Source organism: Chiloscyllium plagiosum, unplaced genomic scaffold (assembly GCF_037043375.1).
Source record: "Chiloscyllium plagiosum isolate Xiang-an unplaced genomic scaffold, Cpla_swu_hap1 HiC_scaffold_15, whole genome shotgun sequence".
NCBI classification, from domain to species: Eukaryota; Metazoa; Chordata; class Chondrichthyes; order Orectolobiformes; family Hemiscylliidae; genus Chiloscyllium; species Chiloscyllium plagiosum.
Window position 1 is genome coordinate 317,189 of NW_028270153.1, and position 22,783 is coordinate 339,971.

A 22,783-nucleotide genomic window follows, 5' to 3' on the forward strand; every position below is an offset into this window, starting at 1 on the left:
CCCATTGTAGAAAGTGAAGTCACAAGGGGGATACATGCGGCAAGTACTTCACACAGAGGGTGGTGGGCATTTGGAATGCATTGCCAGCAGAAGTGGTAGAGGCAGGCACGGTAGATTCATTTAAGATCCGTCTGGACAGATGCATGCGTACGTGTGGAGCAGGGGGATACAAATGGACCGGTCAGGCAGGAAAGAAATGGTCGTGTGAGGGAACCTTGGTTGACGAGGGAGGTTGAATGTCTTGTAAAGAGGAAGTAGGAGGCTTACATAAGGTTGAGGAAACAGGGTTCAGACAGAGCAGTGGAGGAATACAGGATAGCCAGAAGGGACCTGAAGAAAGGGATTAGGAGAGCCAAGAGAGGGCATGAAAAATCTCTGGCGGATAGGATCAAGGATAACCCAAAGGCATTTTATGCGTATGTGAGAAACATGAGAATGACGAGAACGAGGGTAGGTCCAATCAAGGACAGTAGTGGGAGACTGTGTATTGAGTCGGAAGAGATAGGAGAGGTCTTGAATGAGTACTTTTCTTCAGTATTTACAAACAAGAGGGACGGTATTGTTGAAGAGGAGAGTGTGAAATGGACTGGTAAGCTAGAGGAGATACTTGTTAGGAAGGAAGATGTGTTGAACATTTTGAACAACTTGAGGATAGACAAGTCCCCCGGGCCTGATGGGATATATCCTAGGATTATGTGGGAAGCAAGAGAGGAAATTGCAGTACCGTTGGCAATGAACTTTTCATCTTCACTGTCAACGGGGGTGGTACCAGGGGACTGGAGAGTGGCGAATGTTGTGCCCTTGTTCAAAAAAGGGAATAGGGATGACCCCAGGAATTACAGGCCAGTTAGTCTTACTTCGGTGGTAGGTAAAGTAATGGAAAGGGTACTGAGGGATAGGATTTATGAGTATCTGGAAAGGCACTGCTTGATTAGGATTTGTGAAGGGTAGGTCTTGCCTTACAAGTCTGATTGAATTCTTTGAGGAGGTGACCAAGCATGTGGATGAGGGTAGAGCAGTGGATGTAGTATACATGGATTTTAGTAAGGCATTTGATAAGGTTCCCCATGGTAGACTTATGCGGAAAGTCAGGAGGCATGGGATAGAGGGAAATTTGGCCAATTGGATAGAAAACTGGCTAACCGGTCGAAGTCAGAGAGTGGTGGTAGATGGTAAATATTCAGCCTGGAGCCCAGTTACAAGTGGAGTTCCGCAGGGATCAGTTCTGGGTCCTCTGCTGTTCGTAATTTTTATTAATGACTTGGATGAGGGAGTCGAAGGGTGGGTCAGTAAATTTGCAGATGATACGAAGATTGGTGGAGTTGTGGATAGTGAGGAGGGCTCTTATCGGCTGCAAAGGGACTTGGATATGATGCAGAGCTGGGCTGAGGAGTGGCAGATGGAGTTCAACCCTGCCAAGTGTGAGGTTGTCCATTTTGGAAAGACAAATAAGAATGCAGAATACAGGGTTAACGGTAGGGTTCTTAGTCAGGTGGAGGAACAGAGGGATCTTGGGATCTATGTTCTTAGGTCTTTGAAAGTTGCCACTCAGGTGGATAGAGCTTGTAAGAAGGCCTATGGTGTATTAGCGTTCATTAGCAGAGGGATTGAATTCAAGAGTCGTGAAGTGATGTTGCAACTGTACAGGACTTTGGTTAGGCCACATTTGGAGTACTGTGTGCAGATATGGTCGCCTCACTTTAGGAAAGATGTGGAAGCTTTGGAGAGGGTGCAGAGAAGCTTTACCAGTATGTTGCCTGGAATGGAGAATAGGTCGTATGAGGATAGGTTGAGAGTGCTAGGCCTTTTCTCATTGGAACGGCGAAGGATGAGGGGTGACTTGATAGAGGTTTATAAGATGATCAGAGGAATAGATAGAGTAGACAGTCAGAAACTTTTTCCCCGGGTGCAACAGAGTGTTACAAGGGGACATAAATTTAAGGTGAAGGGTGGAAGGTATAGGGGAGATGTCAGGGGTGGGTTCTTTACCCAGAGAGTGGTGGGGGCATGGAATGCGCTGCCTGTGGGAGTGGTAGAGTCAGAATCTTTGGTGACCTTTAAGCGGCAATTGGATAGGTACATGGATGGGTGCTTAAGCTAGGACAAATGTTCGGCACAATATCGTGGGCCGAAGGGCCTGTTCTGTGCTGTATTGTTCTATGTTCTATGTTCTAAATGCTTAGGAATTGACCGACAGGTTTAGATAATACATTTGGATCGGCTCAGACTTGAAGGGCCTGTTCCTGGGCTGTAAATCTTCTTTGTTCTTTGTTCTTTAATAAAACAGGCTGTCTTGTTCTGGATTGTATATATTTTCTTGAGTGCTCTTTGATCTGCACCCACCCAGGCTCGTGGGGAATATTCCATCATACTGCTGATGCAATACAAGCCTTAACACAGTTGGTGATTTGATACATTATGCAAAGCAATACATTTATAACAATCATGTCAAAATAAGGCACGAGTAGCTATGTATATTTCACTGAGCACATCTGCTATGGTGGAATTTGAATTCATATCCCCACAGCATGTCTGAGCATTACTAGTACATTGCCACCAACTCATCATCTCTCATGATTTAAATTAACACATTCCGATTTTTATTCTGAAAACCAACAAGTCCTGAAATTCAGAACAACCTCAATCCTGAGGCTGCCAGATTTCAGACAGTGAATCCATACAACTACACAGAGCATTGGCGAGCCCACACTGAAAGCAGGCTTTGTGCAGCCTGCTGGTGGTGACATAAGAGTGGGCAGGCAGATGGAATTAGGCTGGAGGCTGCATGTCAACATTCCTGGTAGCAGGAAAACTGGAAGCAATAGAGTCAGTGGCAGAAACTTCACCTGCTAGTTGGAAGGAAGCTCACTGATTTGCGTAATTTTTCATTTACATATAATCTAATGCAATTTGATGCAGTTTATTCCTGTCTCTTCAGTTTAGTGACATTCACAAGTGTCTTTTATATTTTCAGCAACCACATCCCATTGAAAATTGTGGCGCAATGACCCTTCCTTTGGATCACCATATGACTGAATCACAGGCACTGCATTGATCAGAGATGTTGTCTCCATGTCAAAACTTGTGGAGCTAACATTCTGAGGGGCAGAGCATCAAGCAGGAAATTCAGAACCAGAAGAGCTAGATCTGAAATTTAAAGGGCGCAGTGCACAACTGAAATGGTGATCAGCCATCCCTTAAACTGGCAAGAACTTGAGTGCAAAAGAAAAGAATGCTGCCTAAAAGGATTAGTAGAGCTAGTGAACATAAAAACATACAAATTAGATGAGCAAGCCATTCGACCCCTCATGTTAGTTCTGTCATTCAATAAGATCATGACTGATCTGATCTGCAAGGCACAATTAATACCTGACAGTTTTCCACACCAGAGGTCCCACATTCACAGTCTGACTGACAGCGCTTCCACAACTAGTAATGGGTGATGAATCTGTTGTTAATTTTAAATGTATGATAGTTAAAGTTTTGTTAAGCAAAGGTGTTACAAGATATGGGACAAAGCTAGGTGTATATAGTTAGGCCACAAATCAGCCGTGATCTCATTTTTCCTGGAGTATTGGAAGCCAAAGGATGACCTTATAGGACCATGGATAGGGTGGATAGCCAAGGATTTTTTCCTATGCTGGGGGAGTCCAAAACTAGAGGAAATAGGTTTAAGGTGTGAGGGGAAAAGATTTAAAAGGGACCTGAGGGGTAACTTTTTTACACAGAAGGTGTTGTGTGTAAGGAATGAGTTGCCAGAGGAAGTGGTGAAGGTGAGTACAATTACAACATTTAAAAGACATCTGGATGGGTATATGAATATGAAGGGTTTAGAGTTATACGGGCCAAATGTTGGCATATTGGACTAGGTCAGATTGGAATGTGTGGTCAGTGTGGATGTTGGTATGAAGAGTCTGTTTCTGCGCTGTATGACTCTATGACTCTACAACAGGCTCGATTGACTGAATGGCCTATTCCTGTTCCTATGTTCCACATGTCAGAACTGTGATGGAATACCCTCCACTTGCCTGGATCTCAAGAAATATGACATCATCCAGGACAAAGCAGCCCACTTGACTGGCACCACATTTACAAACCTCCAGTCTCTTCACCATTATCACTCAGTAGCTGTAGTGTCTACCATCTACAAGATGCATTGCAGAAATTCACCAACGATTCTGCGGCAGCACTCCCACCTAGAAGGACTAAGGCAGCAGATACATGGGAACTTTGCCACCTGCAAGTTCCGTACCAAGCCACTCACCTTCTTGAGTTGGAAATAAATCAGTGTTCCTGGTTCACAATCTTGGGAGTTCCCTCTCTAAGAGCATTGTTAATCTATCTACAGCACCTGGACTGCAGCAGTTCAAAAAGTTCAACAATCTTGTCAAAGTGTTGACCAATAAATGATGGCCCAGTTAGCAATGCCCAGGTCCCTCAATTGAATTTATGACTACTGTATATTTCTTAACAATCTCCTATCCGTGCTAGTAATTTACCCTTTACACTCTGATCTTTTATTTTCTCATATAATCTTGGATATGGCACACTCTTAGATTACTTCTGAAAATTTAGGTACAGTACATCCATTGGTGCTACTTGTCCTCATGTTACAAGCACATTTTACTTGTTCAACAAACATCAATTGATTGGTTAAACATGATTTCCCTTTCACAAAACTATGTTGACTCTTATTAATTACCTTAATTTTTTTTCTAAATGTCTGCTATAATGTATTTAATAATAATTCCTTATAATTGGTGTTAGAGTAAGTGGCCTGTAATTTTCTGCATTCTGTCCTACTCTTTTTGAATTGAGGAGTTACATTTGTTGCTTTCCAATCTAATGGAATCTTCCTCAAATCTAAGGAATGTTGGCAATTTAAAGCCAATAGTTTCCCTGTAATAGATGCGAGACTCACTGGTCTAGAGTTCCCTGGTCTATTTCTACCATCCCTCTTGAAAAGACATTAGGTGTCCTCCAGTGCTCTGGCACCCCACCCCGTGGCCAGAGAAGGATTAAAGATATTACTGCCAAAGAGGGAGTGCAGTAAAAGTTCATAGACTTATTCTCAGAAGACGATAGATGAGGGCAAAGTGGTAAATGTTGTCGACATGGACAAGGTTCCGCAATGTCGACCAGTCAGAAAAGTTAAATCACATGGGATTCAGAGAGAGTTTGCCAAATGGACGCAAAATTGGCTTGACAGTAGGAGATAGAAGGTGGTGATGGAGGGATGTTTTTTGGAATGGAGGCCTATGACCAGTGATGTTCTGCATGGATTGGTGATGGATGACTGTTGTCTGTCATTTATATAAATGACTTGGATGAGAAGTTAGGAAACATGGGTTGTAAGTTTGCGGATAACAGCAAAATTGGTTAAAAATCACACAACACCCAGCTTATAGTCCAACAGGTTTAATTGGAAGCACACTAGCTTTCACCTGATCAGAGCAAAATTGGTGGTATACTGGACAATGAAGAAGGTTATCTAAGATTGCAAAAGGATCTTGATCAATTGGGCCAATGGGCTGAGGAGTTGCAGATAGAGTTTAATTTGGATAAATGCGAAATGTTGCATTTTGGTAAGACAAACAATGGCAGGACTTATACAGGTCATGTTAGGGCCGTAGGTATTGTTGTTGAACAGAAAGACCAAGGGATTCAGGTACATAGTTCTTTGAAAGTTGCATCATCGGTAATAAAGAAGGCATTTGGCACACTTGCATTCATTGCTCAGGCAATTGAGTATAGGATTTGGGATGTCATGTTGCAGTTGTACAGGGCATTTGGAGTATTGTGTACAGTTCTGGTTGTCCTGCTTTAGGAAGGATATTATTAAATTGGAGAGATTGCAGAAAAGATTTACCAGGGTGTTGCCAGAACTGGAGGGTTTGAATTATAAGGATAGGTTGGATAGGCTGGGATTTTTTTTTACTGTAATAAAGGAGGTTGAAGGGTGACCTTATATAAGAACAAACAAAGAATAAAGAAAATTTACAGCCCAGGAACAGGTCCTTCGGCCCTTCAAGCCTGAGTCAATCCAAATTTACTGTCTAAACCGGTTGGTCAATTCCGAAGCATTTGTATCCCTCTGCTCTGCATGTACTCATGCATCTGTCCAAATGCATCTTAAATGAACCTACCGTGCCTGCCTCTACCACCTCTGCGGGCAATGCGTTCCAAACACCCACCACCCTCTGTGTGAAGTACTTGCCGCGTGTATCCCCCTTAAACTCTCCACCTCTCACCTTGAAAGCATGACTTCTCGTTATTGAGTCCTTCACCCTGGGAAAAAGCTTGTCTCTATCCACCCTGTCTGTACCCTTCATGATTTTGTAAACCTCAATCAGGTCCCCCCTCAATCTCCTTTTTTCTAATGGAAATAAATCTAACCTATTCAACCTCTCTTCATAGTTAGTACCTTCCATACCAGGCAACATCCTCGTAAACCTTCTCTGCACACTCTCCAAGGTGTTCACATCCTTTTGGTAATGTGGCGACCAGAACTGTACACAGTATTCTAAATGCGGCTGAACCAATGTCTTGTACAATTTTAACATGACTTGCCAGCTCTCATACTCAATACCCCGTCCAATGAAGGCAAGCATTATAGATTTATAAAATCATGAGGAGCATAGCTAAAGTGAATAGCAAGGGGTTTTTTTTTCCCAAGGGTAGGGGAGTTCAAAAGTAGAGGACATATTTTTTAAGTGAGAGGAGAAAGATTTAAAAGAGATCTGAGGGGCATTTTTCTTTCACACAGAGGGTGGTTCATGTATAGAATGAACTGCCAGAGGAAGTGGCAGATGGAGGTACAGTTGCGACATTTAAAAGACATTTGGACAGGTACATGAATAGGAAAGGTTTAGTGGGATAAGGGCCAAACACAGGCAAATGGGACTAATTCACTTTGGGAAACTTGGTCTGAATGGTCAAGTTGCACTCAAGGGCCTGTTTCCATATTGTATGACTGTAGAGGGTAATAGACAATAGACAATAGGTGCAGGAGTAGGCCATTCTGCCCTTCGAGCCTGCACCGCCATTCAATATGATCATGGCTGATCATTCCTAATCAGTATGCTCTTCCTGCCTTATCTCCATAACCCTTGATTCCACTATCTTTGAGAGCTCTATCCAACTCTTTCTTAAATGAATCCAGAGACTGGGCCTCCACTGCCCTCTGGGGCAGAGCATTCCACACAGCCACCACTCTCTGGGTGAAGAAGTTTCTCCTCATCTCTGTCCTAAATGGTCTACCCCGTATTTTTAAGCTGTGTCCTCTGGTTTGGCACTCACCCATCAGCGGAAACATGTTTCCTGCTGCCAGAGTGTCCAATCCTTTCATAATCTTATATGTCTCAATCAGATCCCCTCTCAGTCTTCTAAACTCAAGGGTATACAAGCCCAGTCGCTTCAGTCTTTCAGTGTAAGGTAATCCCGCCATTCCAGGAATTGACCTTGTGAACCTACGCTGCACTCCCTCAATAGCCAGAATGTCTTTCCTCAAATTTGGAGACCAGAACTGCACACAGTACTCCAGGTGTGGTCTCACCAGGGGCCTGTACAGCTGCAGAAGAACCTCTTTGCTTCTATACTCAATCCCTCTTGTTATGAAGGCCAGCATGCTATTAGCCTTCTTCACTACCTGCTGTACCTGCATGCTTACCTTCATTGACTGGTGTACAAGAACACCCAGATCTCTTTGTACTGCCCCTTTACCTAAATTGATTCCATTTAGGTAGTAATCTGCCTTCCTGTTCTTGCCACCAAAGTGGATAACCATACATTTATCCAGATTAAACTGCATCTGCCATGCATCTGCCCACTCACCTAACTTGTCCAGGTCACCCTGTAATCTCCTAACATCCTCATCACATTTCACCTGCCACCCAGCTTTGTATCATCAGCAAATTTGCTAATGTTATTGCTGATACCATCTTCTATATCATTAACATATATTGTAAAAAGCTGCGGTCCCAGCACGGATCTCTGCGGTATCCCACTGGTCACTGCCTGCCATTCCGAAATGGAGCCGTTTATCACTACCCTTTGTTTCCTGTCAGCCAACCAATTTTCAATCCAATCTAGTACTTTGCCCCCAATACCATGCGCCCTAATTTTACTCACTAACCTCCTGTGTGGGACTTTATCAAAAGCTTTCTGAAAGTCCAGGTACACTACATCTACTGAATCTCCCTCGTCCATCTTCAGAGTTACATCCTCAAAAAATTCAAGAACATTAGTCAATCATGATTTCCTCTTCATAAATCCATGCTGACTCTGTCCTATCCTGTTACTACTATCCAGATGTGCCGTAATTTCATCCTGTATAATAGATTCCAGCATCTTTACCACCATTGAGGTCAGACTAACTAGTCTATAATTTCCTGCTTTCTCTCTCCCACCTTTCTTAAAAAATGGTATAACATTAGCCACCCTCCAATCCTCAGGAACCAACCCCGAATCTATCGAACTCTGGAAAATAATCACCAACGCATCCACGATTTCCCGAGCCACCTCCTTCAGTACCCTGGGATGTAGACCATCAGGCCCCGGAGACTTATCAACCTTCAGACCTAACAGTCTCTCCAACACCAAATCCTGGAAAATATAAATTCCCTTAAGTTCAGGTCCTTCAGCCACTGTTACCTCAGGGAGATTGCTTGTGTCTTCCCCAGTGAACAAAGATCTGAAGTACCCATTTAATTCTTCTGCCATTTCTTTGTTCCCCGTAATATATTCCCCTGTTTCTGTCTTCAAGGGCCCAATTTTAGTCCTAACCATTTTTTTTGCCTTGCACATACTTAAAAAAGCTTTTACTATCCTCCTTTATATTATTGGCCAGTTTACATTCGTACCTCATTTTTCCTCTGCGTATTTCCTTCTTAGTAATCCTCTGTTGCTCTTTAAAAGCTTCCCAGTCCTCAGTTTTCCCACTTATCTTTGCTATGTTATAGTATTTCTCTTTTAACTTTATATGTTTCTTAACTTCCCTCGTCAGCCACGGCCGCCCATGCCTCTTCCTGGGATCTTTCTTCCTTTTAGGAATGAACTGATCCTGCAACTTCTGCATTATACACAGAAATATCCGCCATTGTTCCTCCACAGTCATCCCTGCTAAGGTATTGCACCATTGAACTTTGGGCAGCTCCTCCCTCATAGCTCCATAGTTCCCTTTATTCAACAGAAGTACTGTCACATCCGACCGTACTCTCTCCCTCTCAAATTGCAGATTGAAGCTTAATGTATTATGGTCACTACTTCCCAATGGCTCCTTCACTTCGAGGTCTCTGACCAATTCTGGTTCGTTGCACAATACCAGATCCAGAATTACCTTCTCCCTGGTCTGCTCCAGCACCAGCTGCTCTAAGAATCCATCTCTGAGGCACTCTACAAAGTCTCTTTCTTGAGGTCCAATACCATCCTGATTCTCCCAGTCTACCTGCATGTTAAAATCCCCCATAACAACTGTAGTAACATCTTTGCGACAGGCCAATTTCAGCTCCTGATTCAACTTACATCCGACATCCAGACTACTGTTTGGGGGCCTGTAGATGACTCCCAAGAGGGTCTTTTTACCCTTAGTATTTCTCAGCTCTATCCACACTGACTCTACATCCCCTGACTCTAGGTACCCCGCACAAGGGACTAAATATATCCTCCCTTACCAACAAGGCCACCCAACCCCCTCTGCCCGTCAATCTGTCCTTACGATAGCACGTGTAGCCTTGAATATTCATTTCCCAGGCCCTGTCCACTTGAAGCCACGTCTCAGTTATCCTCACAATATCGTATCTGCCAATTTCCAAAAGAGCCTCAAGCTCATCCATCTGATGTCTAATGCTTCGTGCATTCATGTATAGTATTTTAAATTTGTTACTGCTCTCACCCTTCCCATCAACCCCTATTTCACTCAACTTTACAGCATGATCCCTTTCCGAGTTTTCTGCCTCATTGATACAGTTGTCTTTCTTGACTTCTCTTGTTCTAACTTTCCCTTCAATTTCCTTTTTAAACATCCAGTTTGTCCCCTCCCCCCGCTACATTTAGTTTAAATGGAGCGGTGTTGCAGTAGAAAACCTGCCTGCCAGAATGCTGGTCCCTAACCTATTAAGGTGCAAACCGTCTCTCTTGTAGAATTTATGCTTACCACAAAATATACCCCAGTGATCCTAGAACTTAAATCCTTGCTTCCTGCACCAGTTCCCCAGCCACACGTTCAAGTCCATTATCTCCCTGTTTCTGGCCTCATCAGCCCGAGGAACTGGAAGCAAACCGGAGATAACCACCTTGGACGTCCTGCTTTTCAGCCTTCTTCATAGTTCTCCGAAGTCTCGCTGTAGTATGTTCCTCCTCTTCTTCCCGACATCATTTGTGCCGACATGTACCACCACCTCTGGCTCTTCACCCTCGTCCTTGAGGATTTCCTGCACTCTGTCCGCGATGTCTTTCACCCTGGCACCAGGAAGGCAACACACCATCCTTAAATCCCGTCTGCTGCCACAAAAACCCCGGTCAGTTCCTCTCACGATGGAGTCCCCTATTACCACGGCTCTGTGTGATGTCCGACTCTTCCGCTCTGCCTCTGCGCCAACCTTTGATTGACAGACCTGGCCGCCTTGCGAACTGGCAGTGTCATCAGTCTCTACTGTTTCCAAAAGCTTCAACTTGTTCCTGACAGGTACTTCTCCCGGGGTCTCTTGCACCTGTCTCCTCTCTGCCTTCCTCATCGTCTGCTCTCTTTTGCTCTCTTCTGGCATGATTGGTGTAATAACCTCGCTGAAGGTCTTGTCCAGAAAGATCTCGTTCTCTCGGATGAGCCTAAGGTCCTCGAGTTGTTTCATCAGCGCTGCAATATGCTTGGTCAATAGCTGAATGTGCACACACTTTCCACACATATACGAGCCAGACACACCAGAGTCGTTGACCTCCCACATCAAGCACGTAGCACACTGAACCAACTTGGCAGTCATGTCTTCACCCTCTTCAACTGTGGCGTAATCACTTCACTCAACCTCCTTGTCAAAGACTCCTGAGCTGAAGCTGAACATTTGGAATAATCAATCATGGAGGGCTGTGATGGTTAGTGTTTGAGTATGTTTATGGGAGAGAGTGCTAGATTTCTTACTACCAGGAGCATGCAGGGTTCTGGGGATGGGGTGGTTAAAAGGCCTTAAGTGATTGTATTGAATGGCTGGTATGATTATATTGAATGGCTGGTCAGGTGCCTATGTGCCATGCCACAGGGCCATGTTGTGGGATACGGGCTTAGTGCAGGAAAGTGGGACTAGTGTAGATAGTAGAATATATTTGGCAGTACAGATTCGATGAGCCGAAGATGCTGCGTGATTCTATGAACAGACCTGTGAGAAAAGTTACTGCCCATGAAATAAAAGAGACAGGAGCAATGTAGCTAGAAGGACTATATGGCCTACTCTTGCTCCTACCCCTTATGTTCTTAGGTAAATAACAACATTGTCACAGTCAAAAAATTCGTGGTGGGAATAGGATTGAAGATACTTTGCAAGCGTTTCAGCAGAATAACTGTTAGAGGCAGGGGTTGGCCCTGCTTGGTGCATGCTCTCATATAGATAAACAGCACCTGCAAACTCAACAGTATCTACAAGACATTTGCTGTGAAATAAAGTTAACAATCTGAGAATGTGTGTGATTCTTACCTCTCCATAGCCACTGTAATCCAATTCTATCAGTTCAAAAGCTGCTAGCAGTTCACCACCCATTGTCTGGCCTCTGTAAATGTCATGAAACTTTAATGGAGGTCTCACATAACTTTCACCTTGCAGCTTAACGCTGGGAGCTGCGAAAGCTCGTCCTAGGAACTCTGGACTTCCCTATGTTTATGAGAAAAGACAGTATTACACATTGAATCATTCCAAATGCCATCATTTAAATATCTTATGGTGCAGCACACTGCTGCACATTCAAAATGCAACATTGCACAATAGGTAGACTTTCATTGTCCAGTTCACATTCCAGTAGCAGTCACTTTAAAATCAAATGAAGCTCAGAGAACTCATAACTAAAATTACATTGACTAGCATTTGCAGTCAATGTGCTGTACCCCAATGTTTTACACAAACAGACCAGTTCCCATCAATGTTGTACCCCAGTGTCATACAGTGACCGACCTATCCCCGCCAGTACTGTACCCTGTTGTACAGGTACAAACCTGTCCCCACTATTATTGATTTGCAGTTTGTAGTGCTCTCTGCAACATCAATAATTGTACAGCAATGTCTATTCTCATGCAGCAGGGTCGTATTTGCGGTTCTGGTTGATAATTTAATTGCCATGTAGCGGTATTACTCTTTTACCCTACTGACAATTCTGCTATTATTCATTTCTGAAACTGCATTAGGCTAAAACTCACCAAACTGTCATAGTCAAAGATATTGATGATGATAATGGGTGGATCCTTTTTCAGTTCATCCTTACTCCCCTCTATCAGGATTTGATCGAACAACAACATCTCAGACCACAATGGGGAAAGTGTTTCTTCCAGATACTGTGAAATAATTAAAGAGGGAGAATTAAATTTTCTTCAAGTTCTCAATTTGAATGTCTGTGTAATATATGGAAACAGCAAGACTCTCATGATGCTCATGGGGAAGCTACAAGACTATTTGCAGCATATGCAAAAAATCATATCTAAGTTCTGCCATCTTGTGAGATCAAATTGTGAATGGTGGTGTACAATTTAACAACTCACTGCAGGAGAAGGTTCCATGAATATTCTCATTAATACAGGAGCCCATCACAACAAAAGCAAAGCTCAAGTATTTTCAATCACCTGTTCTAGTACAGCAACAATACTAGTATCTACTCAACAATATGGAAAATTGCCTAAGTACATCCTGTCACAAAACAGTCAAATTTCAATGCAGCTATTTGCCTCTTCTATCTGTCTATTCTAACTCATTAGAAAAGTAATGGAAAGGATTGTTAGCAGTGCCATAGGCACCATTTCCTCCACAGTAACCTATAGCAATGGCACAGAGACATATAGCTGAATTAAATCAGCGTTTCTACCTCTGTGTTCACAACACAGTAAAATTAAAATCTTCAAAGACTCTGAAAATTGAATGCTATTTAGGTTAGATTACTTACCATGTGAAAACAGGCCCTTTGGTCCAACAAGTCCACACTGACCCACCGAAGCGCAACCTACCCAGACCCATTCCCTTACATTTACCCCTGCACCTAACACTACGGGCAATTTAGCATGGCCAATTCACCTAGCCTGCACTTTTTTGGACTGTGGGAGGAAACCGGAGCACCCGGAGGAAACCCACGCAGACATAGGGAGAATGTGCAAACTCCACACAGAGAGTCGCCTGAAGCGGGAATTGAACCCGGGTCTCGGGTGCTGTGAGGCAGCAGTGCTAACCACTGTGCCACAATGGTCAAAACCAGACTTTTTTGAATAGCCAGTCCCAAACTTTGTGAATAATTAATTCTTAACAACTGTTTGTAGCTTCATGTTGATTGAGTTAATCAAATTGGAAAGGGTAGCTATGATAACAAATTCATAGAATGTATTCAGCAGAGTTTCCTACAGCAATATGTCAAAGCTAACCAGGGAGCAGGCTATCTTGGATCTGGTTATAGGTAATGAAGCAAATTTCATAAATGATCTCAGAATAAAAGATCCCCTAGGATGTAGCAATCATAACATAATTGAATTGAACATTCATTGCAAGAATGAGAAACTTGGGTCAAAAACAACTGTTTAACTTAAATAAGGGGAAAAACAATGAAGTGAGGACACAGTTAGCTTAAGTGAACTGGACAGGTGGATTAGCAAGAATGACAGTGAGCAGCAGTGGTAGACGCTTAAGGAGGTAATTCATAAGATAAAATAAAAATAATGAAAAAACAGTAAGGGCTCTAACACTATTCACTGGCAGTCAGCTCCTAATCCAATTGTAGCCTTGGTCTAAACATGGAGGTGGGTAGCTTCCCTTGACATCAAGGGCCACATTTAACTGAGTCTGGCATCCAAGTACACTCAAAAAACTGGATTCAATTGAGTTAATTGATTATTCAAGTGACTAGGGGAATATTATAGGGGCAGAGAGGGACTGGAGGAGGGAGGAGGTGTAAGACTGAGAAGTTATAAAAGAATGGTGTCTTGATTTCTTTCTCACCAACTGGCATGGATCCAAAAAGCAATATTGTAGACACCTACACTTAATGGACTGCAGCAGTTCAAGAAGGCAGCTCTTCACCACCTTTTCCAGTGTAATTAATGATAGGTAAGAAATGCTGTTCCAGCCAGCAATGCCCAAATTCTATGAATGAGGAAAAGATAATCAAGAACCAAGCAATTTGATGGCACATATCTATAGGATGAATTTGCCTGCAGTGACTACAAAATCAGGATCTATGAAATGGAAAATTGTAAACACATGAAACAGGAAAATCCATGAACAATCATGCTGGGTAAAATACTGCCATATACATTTTAATGCCTTACCTTTTCATAACATGAACTGTTTTATTTGTTTAAGAATCTCCAAAGCACTGAAAGCTTCCATAAATATTCCATTTTTATATTTCTGTACTTTTGATTGAGGACTGAAAGTGGAAAAGGACTGTTTAAAAAGCCAGGAATTGTGGAAGGGATTGATGCATTTTTGAAAGAGCCACAAAACTTATTGTAAATGCTGTTTAGACTATTGTTTGCTCAAACAGTGGGGACAGTGCGATTGGCTCCCAACCTCTTCGGAGGTAGAAGAGACTGTACAAGAAGGTCACACTGGACCTGAATTGGAAGGGACTAATATACCAGCAGGGAGATTTGCTCAAGCTGCTTGGGATGATTTAAACTAGTAAGGTGGAGCAGTGGTACCCAGGAAAACAGTAAGGAAAGAGATCAATCTGACACTGGTACAGTTGGGAAAAGGAGTGAGTCAAACAGTCAGGGCAGGCAGGAACAAAGCAGAGAACAAGATAGGACTGATAAATTAAACTTTAATTCAATGCAAGAAGCCTAACAGGGAAGGCAGATGAACGCAGGGCATGTTTAGGAATATGGGACTGGGATATCATAGCAAGTACAGAGATATGGCTCAGGGATGAACAGGACTGGCAGCTTAATGTTCCAGCACACAAATGATATAGGAAGGATAGAAAAGAGGGGCAAGAAAGGAGTTGGAGTGGCATTTTTGATAAAGGATAGCATTACAGCTGTACTTAGGGAGGATATTCCTGGCAATACATCCAGGGAAGTTATTTCAGTGGAACCGAGAAATACGAAAGGGATGATCACCTTATTGTGATGGTATTATAGACCCAATAGTCAGTAGGAAATTGAGAAACAAATTTGTAAGGAGATCTCAGTTCTCTGTAAGAATAATAGGGTGGCTACGGTAGACAATTTTAACTTTCCAAACATAGACTGGGACTGCCATAGTGTTAAAGGTTTAGATGGGGAGGAATTTGTTAAGCTTGTACAAGAAGATTTTCCGATTCAGTATGAGGATGTACCTACTAGAGAAGGTGCAAAGCTCAACCTACTTTTGCGAAATAAGGCAGGGCAAGTTACTGAGGTGTCAGTGGGGGAGCACTTTGGGGCCAGTGACTAAAATTCTATTAGTTTTAAAATAGTAATGGAAAAGGATACACTGGATCTATAAGTTGAAGTTCTAAATTGGAGGAAGGCCAATTTTGACAGTATTAGGCAAGAACCTTCAAAAGATGATTGAGGGCAGATATTTGCAGGTAAAGGGACAGCTAGAAAATGGGAAGCCTTGAAAACTGAGATAATGAGAGTCCAGAGATAGTATATTCCTATTAGGGTGAAAGGCAAGTCAGGCAGGTGTAGGGAATGCTGGATGACTTGAGAAATTGAAGTTTTGGTTTAAGATAAAGAAGGAAGCAAATATCAGGTATAGATAACAGAGATAGAGTAAATCCTTAGAAGGGCAAAAAAGTTGATAAATCCCCACGACCTGATCTGGCATACCCTAGAACTCTGTGGGAAACTAGGGAAGTGATTGCTGGGCCCTTTGCTGAGATATTTGTATCATCGATAGTCACAGGTGAGGTGCTGGAAGACTGGACACTAGCAAGCATGCTGCCACTATTTAAGAAAAGTGGTAAGGAAAAGCCAGGGCCCTATAGACTGGTGAGCCTGACATCGGTGGTGGGCAACTTGTTGGAGGAAATCCTGAGGGACAGGATTTATGTGTATTTGGAGAGGCAAGGATTGATTTATATGAATTTGTAAAAGTCAGGATTGTGCGTGGGAAATCACGCCTCATGTACTTTATTGAGTTTTTTGAAGAAGTAACAAAGAGGATCGATGAGGGCAGAGCGGTGGATGTGATCGATATAGACTTCAGTAAGTGATTTGACAAGGTTCTCCTGGTAGACTGGTTAGCAAAGTTAGATCTCATGGAATACAGGGAGAACTAGCCATTTGGATACAGAACTGGCTCAAAGGTAGAAGACAGGTGGTGGTGGAGGGTTGTTTTTTAGACTGGAGGCCTGTGACTAGTAGTGTGCCACAAAGATCGGTGCTGGGTCCACTGCTTTTCATCATTTATAAAAATGATTGGATGTGAACATAGGAGGTATGGTTAGTAACTTTGCAGATGACATCAAAATTGGAGATGTAGTGGACAGCGAAGAAGGTTACCACAGGTTACAACAGGATCTTGATCAGATGGGCCAATGGGCTGACGAGTGGCAGATGGAGTTTAATTCAGATAAATGCAAAGTGCTGCATTTTTGAAAAACAAATCAGAGTAGGACTTATACACATAATGGTAAGGTCCTGGGGAGTGTTGCTTAACAAAGAGACCTTGGAGTGCAGGTTCAAGGTTCCTTGAAAATGGAGTTGCAGATAGATAGGATAGTGAAGAAGTCAGTTGGTATGCTTTCTTTTATTGGTCAGAGCATTGGGTATAGGAGTTGGGAAGTCATTCTGTGGCATTGCTTAGGCCACTTTTGGAATACTGCGTGCAATTCTGGTCTCCCTATTGGAAAGATTTTGTGAAACATAAAAGCGTTCAGAAAAGAGTTATAAGGATTTTGCCAGGGTTGGAGGATTTGAGCTACAGGGAGAGACTGAATAGTTTGGAGCTGTTTTCCCTGGAGCATTGGAGACTGAGGGGTGACCTTATAGAAGCTTATAAAGCCATGAGGGGCATGGAAAGGATAAATACATAAGGTCTTTTCCCTGAGTTGGGGAGTCCAGAACTAGAGGGCATAGGTTAAGAGTGAGAGGGGAAAAATTTAAAAGGGACCTAAAGGGCAACTTTTTCATGCGGAGGGTGGTGCATGTATGGAATGAGCTGCCAGGGAAGTGGTAGAGGCTGGTACAATTACAATATGTAAAAGGCATCTGGATGGGTATATGAATAGGAAGGGTTTAGAGGGATATGGGCCAAGTGCTGGCAAATGGAACTAGATTAGGTTAGGATATCTGGTTGGCATGAACAAGTCAGACAAGTCTGTTTCCATGCTGTACATCTCTATGGTTTTATGACTAACTAAAGAGCTATGGGCCTCAATGATATAGAAGCCTTCAGACCTCTAGAAGTAGAGATGGTTTATTTTTCCCCGCAGCAAAAAATACCTGAATTAAGCCAATTTATCGTTCCTCACTAGTTGTTGTATGTTGTTGCTTTTAACTAATAAGTCAGAGATTTTATAACTAGTCACTCTGCGCCTCCTGCAGATAAATGGAGAATACCTGGAGAAGGAAGGTCAAGCAGCAACAAGTTAAAGGGATTATCTCAGTGATTCCTGTAGAAGGAGCCATTGAACTGAATCATAGAATCTCTACAGTGCAGAAACACACCCTTCAGTCCAACAAGTCCGCATTGACCCTCCGAAGAGTAACTCATCCAGACCCATTCCCCTACCCTACTATCCTATATTTACCCCTGACCAATGCACCTAACCTACACATCCCTGAACACTATGGGCAATTTAGCACAGCCAGTTCACCTAACCCTGCATATCTTTGGAGGAAACCAGAGCACCCAGAAGAAACCAACGCAGACACAAGGAGAATGTGCAAACTCTACACAGACAGTCGCCCGAAGCTGAAATCGAACCATGGTCCCTGGCGCTGTGAGGCAGCAGTGCTGGCCAGTTTTCTCACCATCCATAATATTAATCCTTTTGTGCCTATCTGTCTGTCTGTGTGTTTTGGGCCAGTTGGGAGTTTATAAGGGGTTAGAATTTTAACTATATATTGAAGATCATAACTGTTTACCTGGAGCTAGGATTAATTACTTGCAATAAATAGTCATTCTTGTTAAGTACAGAAACCTGCCCATGTTTTCTGTTAACCTGGGTCTGAAGGATAGTTAGATTAAGGAATTTTTGTGTACTCTAATAAAATCTTTAACATTTTTGACAAATGTGGGAATAGCAGTGCTGGATTTCCAGTGTGCTATCCCAGTTAGGTTTGACATATACCACTGCTATACTTTCATGAGACTGATCTGGATTGCTCACTCTCTGTTAGGTTCAATGCCATTTAGTTAAACTTTAAAACAGTCGAGGCAAGATGACAAGCTGGATCTTCAAAACTCCTTAGAGTGTTAAGTGTAACAGGAAAATTGTTAGAGATTATCTGTAAGTTATGAAAGGTGATGAAGCAAAACTGAAACATATTCTATATAATTAGCAGCGATGGTGGCAATTTAACTATGTCCACAAAAATGAACCTGAGCTTCGGAATACCTGCTACTTCGACAATAACATCATTTCTGTCGCAGGTCGCTGCATTGCTCAGTGAAGCTCAGAATAAGCAGGAAGAACATCATCTCATGTTCTGTCTGGGGACCCTGCAGCCTTCAGGACTCAAATTTGAGTTCAATAATTTTAGGCATGATATGGAGATAAGACCATCAGATCATAAGACATAGGAGTGGAAATAAGGCCATTCAGCCCATTGAGTCCACTCCGCTATTTAATCATGACTGATGGGCATTTCAACTCCACTTACCCGCACTCTTCCCATAGCCCTTAATTCCTTTTGAGGTGTTGGTGTTGGACTGGGGTGGACAAAGTCAGAAGTCATATGACACCAGATTATAGTTTAACAGGCTTATTTAAAATCACAAGCTTTCAGAGCATTGCTTCTTCGTCAGGTGCAGTGACAAAGGAGCAGCATTCCAAAAGCTTTGGATTTTAAATAAACCTGTTGGACTATAACCTGGTGTGGTGTGACAAATAATTTTAGGGCCTGAGCATGTTCTCCCATGTTTTTATCCCAAAGCCTCACATCAGACATTGTCATCACATGGATTACTACCACAAACAGTGTGGCGCTGGAAAAGCACAGTGGATCAGGCAGCATCTGAGGAGCAGAAGAGTCGGTGTTTCGAGACTAAGCCCTTCATCAGGCTTATGCCCGAAACATCAACTTTTCTGTTCCTCAGATGCTGTCTGACCTGCTGTGTTTTCCAGCGCCACACTTTTTGACTCTGATCTCTAGCATCTGCAGTCCTCACTTTGTCCCTGCTACCACAAACAACCCATTGTCAGCCATAATGGGCTGCATTAGCAGCTACTGAATCTCCCAGTCAAGAGTGTGTTGCTGGAAAAGCACAATAGGTCAGGCAGCATCCGAGAAGCAGGAGAATTGATTTTTGGACCAGAGCCCTTCATTAGGAATCTCCCAGACTGGCCTTTACCCATTCCTTTGTCTGCACAATTGCTGTTCTTCCTCCTGGGCTCCACCGAGATAGCTTTGGCAAATAAAATTAAGGAGAATTCAAAGGGTTTTTACAAATATATTAAGGACAAAAGGGTAACTAGGGAGAGAATACGGCCCCTCAAAGATCAGCAAGGCGGCCTTTGTGTGGAGCCACAGAAAATGGGGGAGATACTAAACAAGTATTTTACATCAGTATTTACTATGGAAAAGGACATGGAAGATATAGAATGTAGGGAAATAGATGGTGATATCTTGAAAAATGTCCATACTGCAGAGGAGGAAGTGCTGGATGTCTTGAAATACAAAAATTGGTAAATCCCCAGGACCTGATCAGGTGTACCCTAGAACTCTGTGGGAAGCTAGGGAAGTGATTGCTGGGCCTCTTGCTGAGATATTTGTATCATCGATAGTCACAAGTAAGGTGCCGGAAGTTGAAGATTGGTTAACGTGGTGCCACTGTTTAAGAAGGGTGGTAAGGACAAGACAGGAAACTATAGACCAGTGAGTCTGACATCGGTGGTGGGCAAGTTGTTGGAGGGAATCCTGAGGGACAGGATGTACATGTATTTGGAAAGGCAAGGACTGATTTGTGCATGGGAAATCATGTCTCACAAACTTGATTGAGTTTTTTGAAGATGTAACAAAGAGGATTGATGAGGGCAGAGCGGTAGATGTGATCTATATTGACTTCAGTAAGGCATTTGACAAGGTTCCCCATGGGAGACTGGTTAGCGAGGTTAGATCTCATGGAATACAGGGTGAACTTGCCATTTGGATACAGAACTGGCTCAAAGGTAGAAGACAGAGGGTGGTGGTGGAGGGTTGTTTTTCAGAATGGAGGCCTGTGACCAGTGGAGTGCCACAAGGATCGGTGCTGAGTCCTCTAATTTTGTCATTTATATAAATGATTTGGATGTGAGCATAAGAGATATAGTTCGTAAGTTTGCAGATGACACCAAAATTGGAGGTGTAGTGGACAGCGAAGAAGGTTACCTCAAGTTACATCAGGATCTTGATCAGATAGGCCAATGGGCTGAGAAGTGGCAGATGGAGTTTAATTCAGACAAATGTGAGGTGCTGCATTTTGGGAAAGCAAATCTTCGCAGGACCTAAACACGTAATGGTAAGGTCCTAGAGAGTGTTGCTCAACAAAGAGACCTTGGAGTGCAGGTTCATAGCTCCTTGAAAGTGGAGTCGCAGGTGAATAGGATAGTGAAGAAGGCGTTTGGTATGCTTTCCTTTATTGGTCAGTGTATTGAGTACAGGAGTTTGGAGGCTATGTTGCTGTTATACAGGACATTGGTTAGGCCACTGTTGGAATATTGCTTGCAATTCTGGTTTCCTTCCTATCGGAAAGATGTTGTGAAACTTGAAAGGGTTCAGAAAAGATTTACAAGGATGTTGCCAGGGTTGGAGGATTTGAGCTATGGGGATAGGCTGAACAGGCTGGGGCTGTTTTCCATGGAGCGTCGAAGGCTGAGGGGTGACCTTATAGAGGTTTACAAAATTATGAGGGGCATGGATAGGATAAACAGACAAAGTCTTTTCCCTGGGGTCGGGGAGTCCAGACCTAGAGGGCATAGGTTTAGGGTGAGAGGGGAAAGATATAAAAGAGACCTAAGGGCAACTTTTTCACACAGAGGGTGGTACGTATATGGAATGAGCTGCTAGAGGAAGTGGTGGAGGCTGGTACAATTGCAACATTTACAAGGCATTTGGATGGGTATTATGAATAGGAAGGGTCTGGAGGGATATGGGCCGGGTGCTGGCAGGTGGGACTAGATTGGGTTGGGATAGCAGATTGGCATGGATGGGTTGGACCAAAGGGTCTGTTTCCATGCTGTACATTTCTATGACATGATATCTCTATGATTCCACCTATTGTTTGCCCTCCCCCTCCCCCCATATCATATTTAGCATATATGCTAAATATTTTCCTAGCTAAAGTCAATGCTGAAGAAGGGTCACTGGGCCTGAAAAATTAACTCTACTTTCTCTCCACAGAAGCTGCCAGATTTGCCAAGTTTCTCCAGAAATTTCTGTTTTTGTTCTTATTCATTTCTGTTTTTCAGCGACAATAGCAACTCGAAGGGTGGGAGGTTGCACCAGGGGCCTGCCGGGAGCGGTGAGTCAATGATTTGTGCCTTTAAAAACTTACCACAAGCGCGGGAGTCGTCCTTTTCTGTTTTTCAGCGGCAGCAGCAACTCAAAGGGCGGGAGCTTGCACCAGGGGCCTGCCAGGAGTGGTGAGTCACTGATTTGGGTTTTTAAATTTGAAGTCAGAGAGCAGAGGTTTCTGGAAAAGGAGGGACTTCTTATTTTTACTTCCGTCCTGCTATATAAGTCAGTGTCCTCTCAACCCGAGACTCTACCTTTGTAGGGCCTCCCACCCAACCACCTCCTCTAACCTTAAAGACCAGGAACATATCAGGTAAGCGTCTTTTTTTTACTTTGTGACTAGGGGGACTAGCAGGGATGGCAGTTCAGGGAGAGCAATGTTCCTCCTGCATGATGTTTGAGGTGTCAGGGACACTATTAGTGTCCTATCCAAGTATATCTTCAGGAAGTGCACCCAACTCTCGCTCCTCCAAGACCATGTTAGGGAACTGGAGTGGGAGCTGGATGAACTTCAGACCATTCGGGAGGCAGAGGCTGTGATAGATAGGAGTTACAGGGAAGTAGTTACTCCTAACCAAGAAGAAAGCTGGGTAACTGTTCGAAAGGGGAAAAAACAGTCAGTGGAGGGATCCCATGTGGTCGTTCCCCTGAAAAACATGAATACCGTTTTGGATACTATTGAGGGGGATAACTTACCTGGGGCAAGCAGTGGGGCCCAGGTCTCTGGCACAGAGTCTGTGCCTGTTGCACAGAAGGGATGGAGGGAAAGGAGTGTTAGTCATTGGGGACTCAATAGTTAGAGGCTCAGATAGAAGGTTTTTTGGGAACGAACGAGACTCGCGGTTGGTGTGTTGCCTCCCAGGTGCCAGGGTCCATGATGTCTCGGATTGTATCTTTGGGGTCCTGAAGGGAGAGGGTGACCAGCCTCAAGTCGTTGTCCATGTAGGTACCAACAACATA

General features: G+C 43.3%; 1 protein-coding gene across 2 annotated transcripts in view; it reads right to left on the reverse strand.

Annotated features, from left to right (window-relative positions):
- Positions 1-22,783, reverse strand: part of fer1l4 (fer-1 like family member 4) — a 368,573-nt gene that overhangs the window by 187,932 nt on the left and 157,858 nt on the right. For both annotated transcript variants that reach the window (XM_087994630.1, XM_087994631.1), the window contains exons 25-26: positions 12,395-12,529; positions 11,682-11,855 (exon numbers count right to left, since the gene is read on the reverse strand). In XM_087994630.1, coding sequence (XP_087850756.1) covers positions 11,682-11,855; positions 12,395-12,529 — 309 coding nt within the window. The remainder of the gene's footprint in view (positions 1-11,681; positions 11,856-12,394; positions 12,530-22,783) is intronic.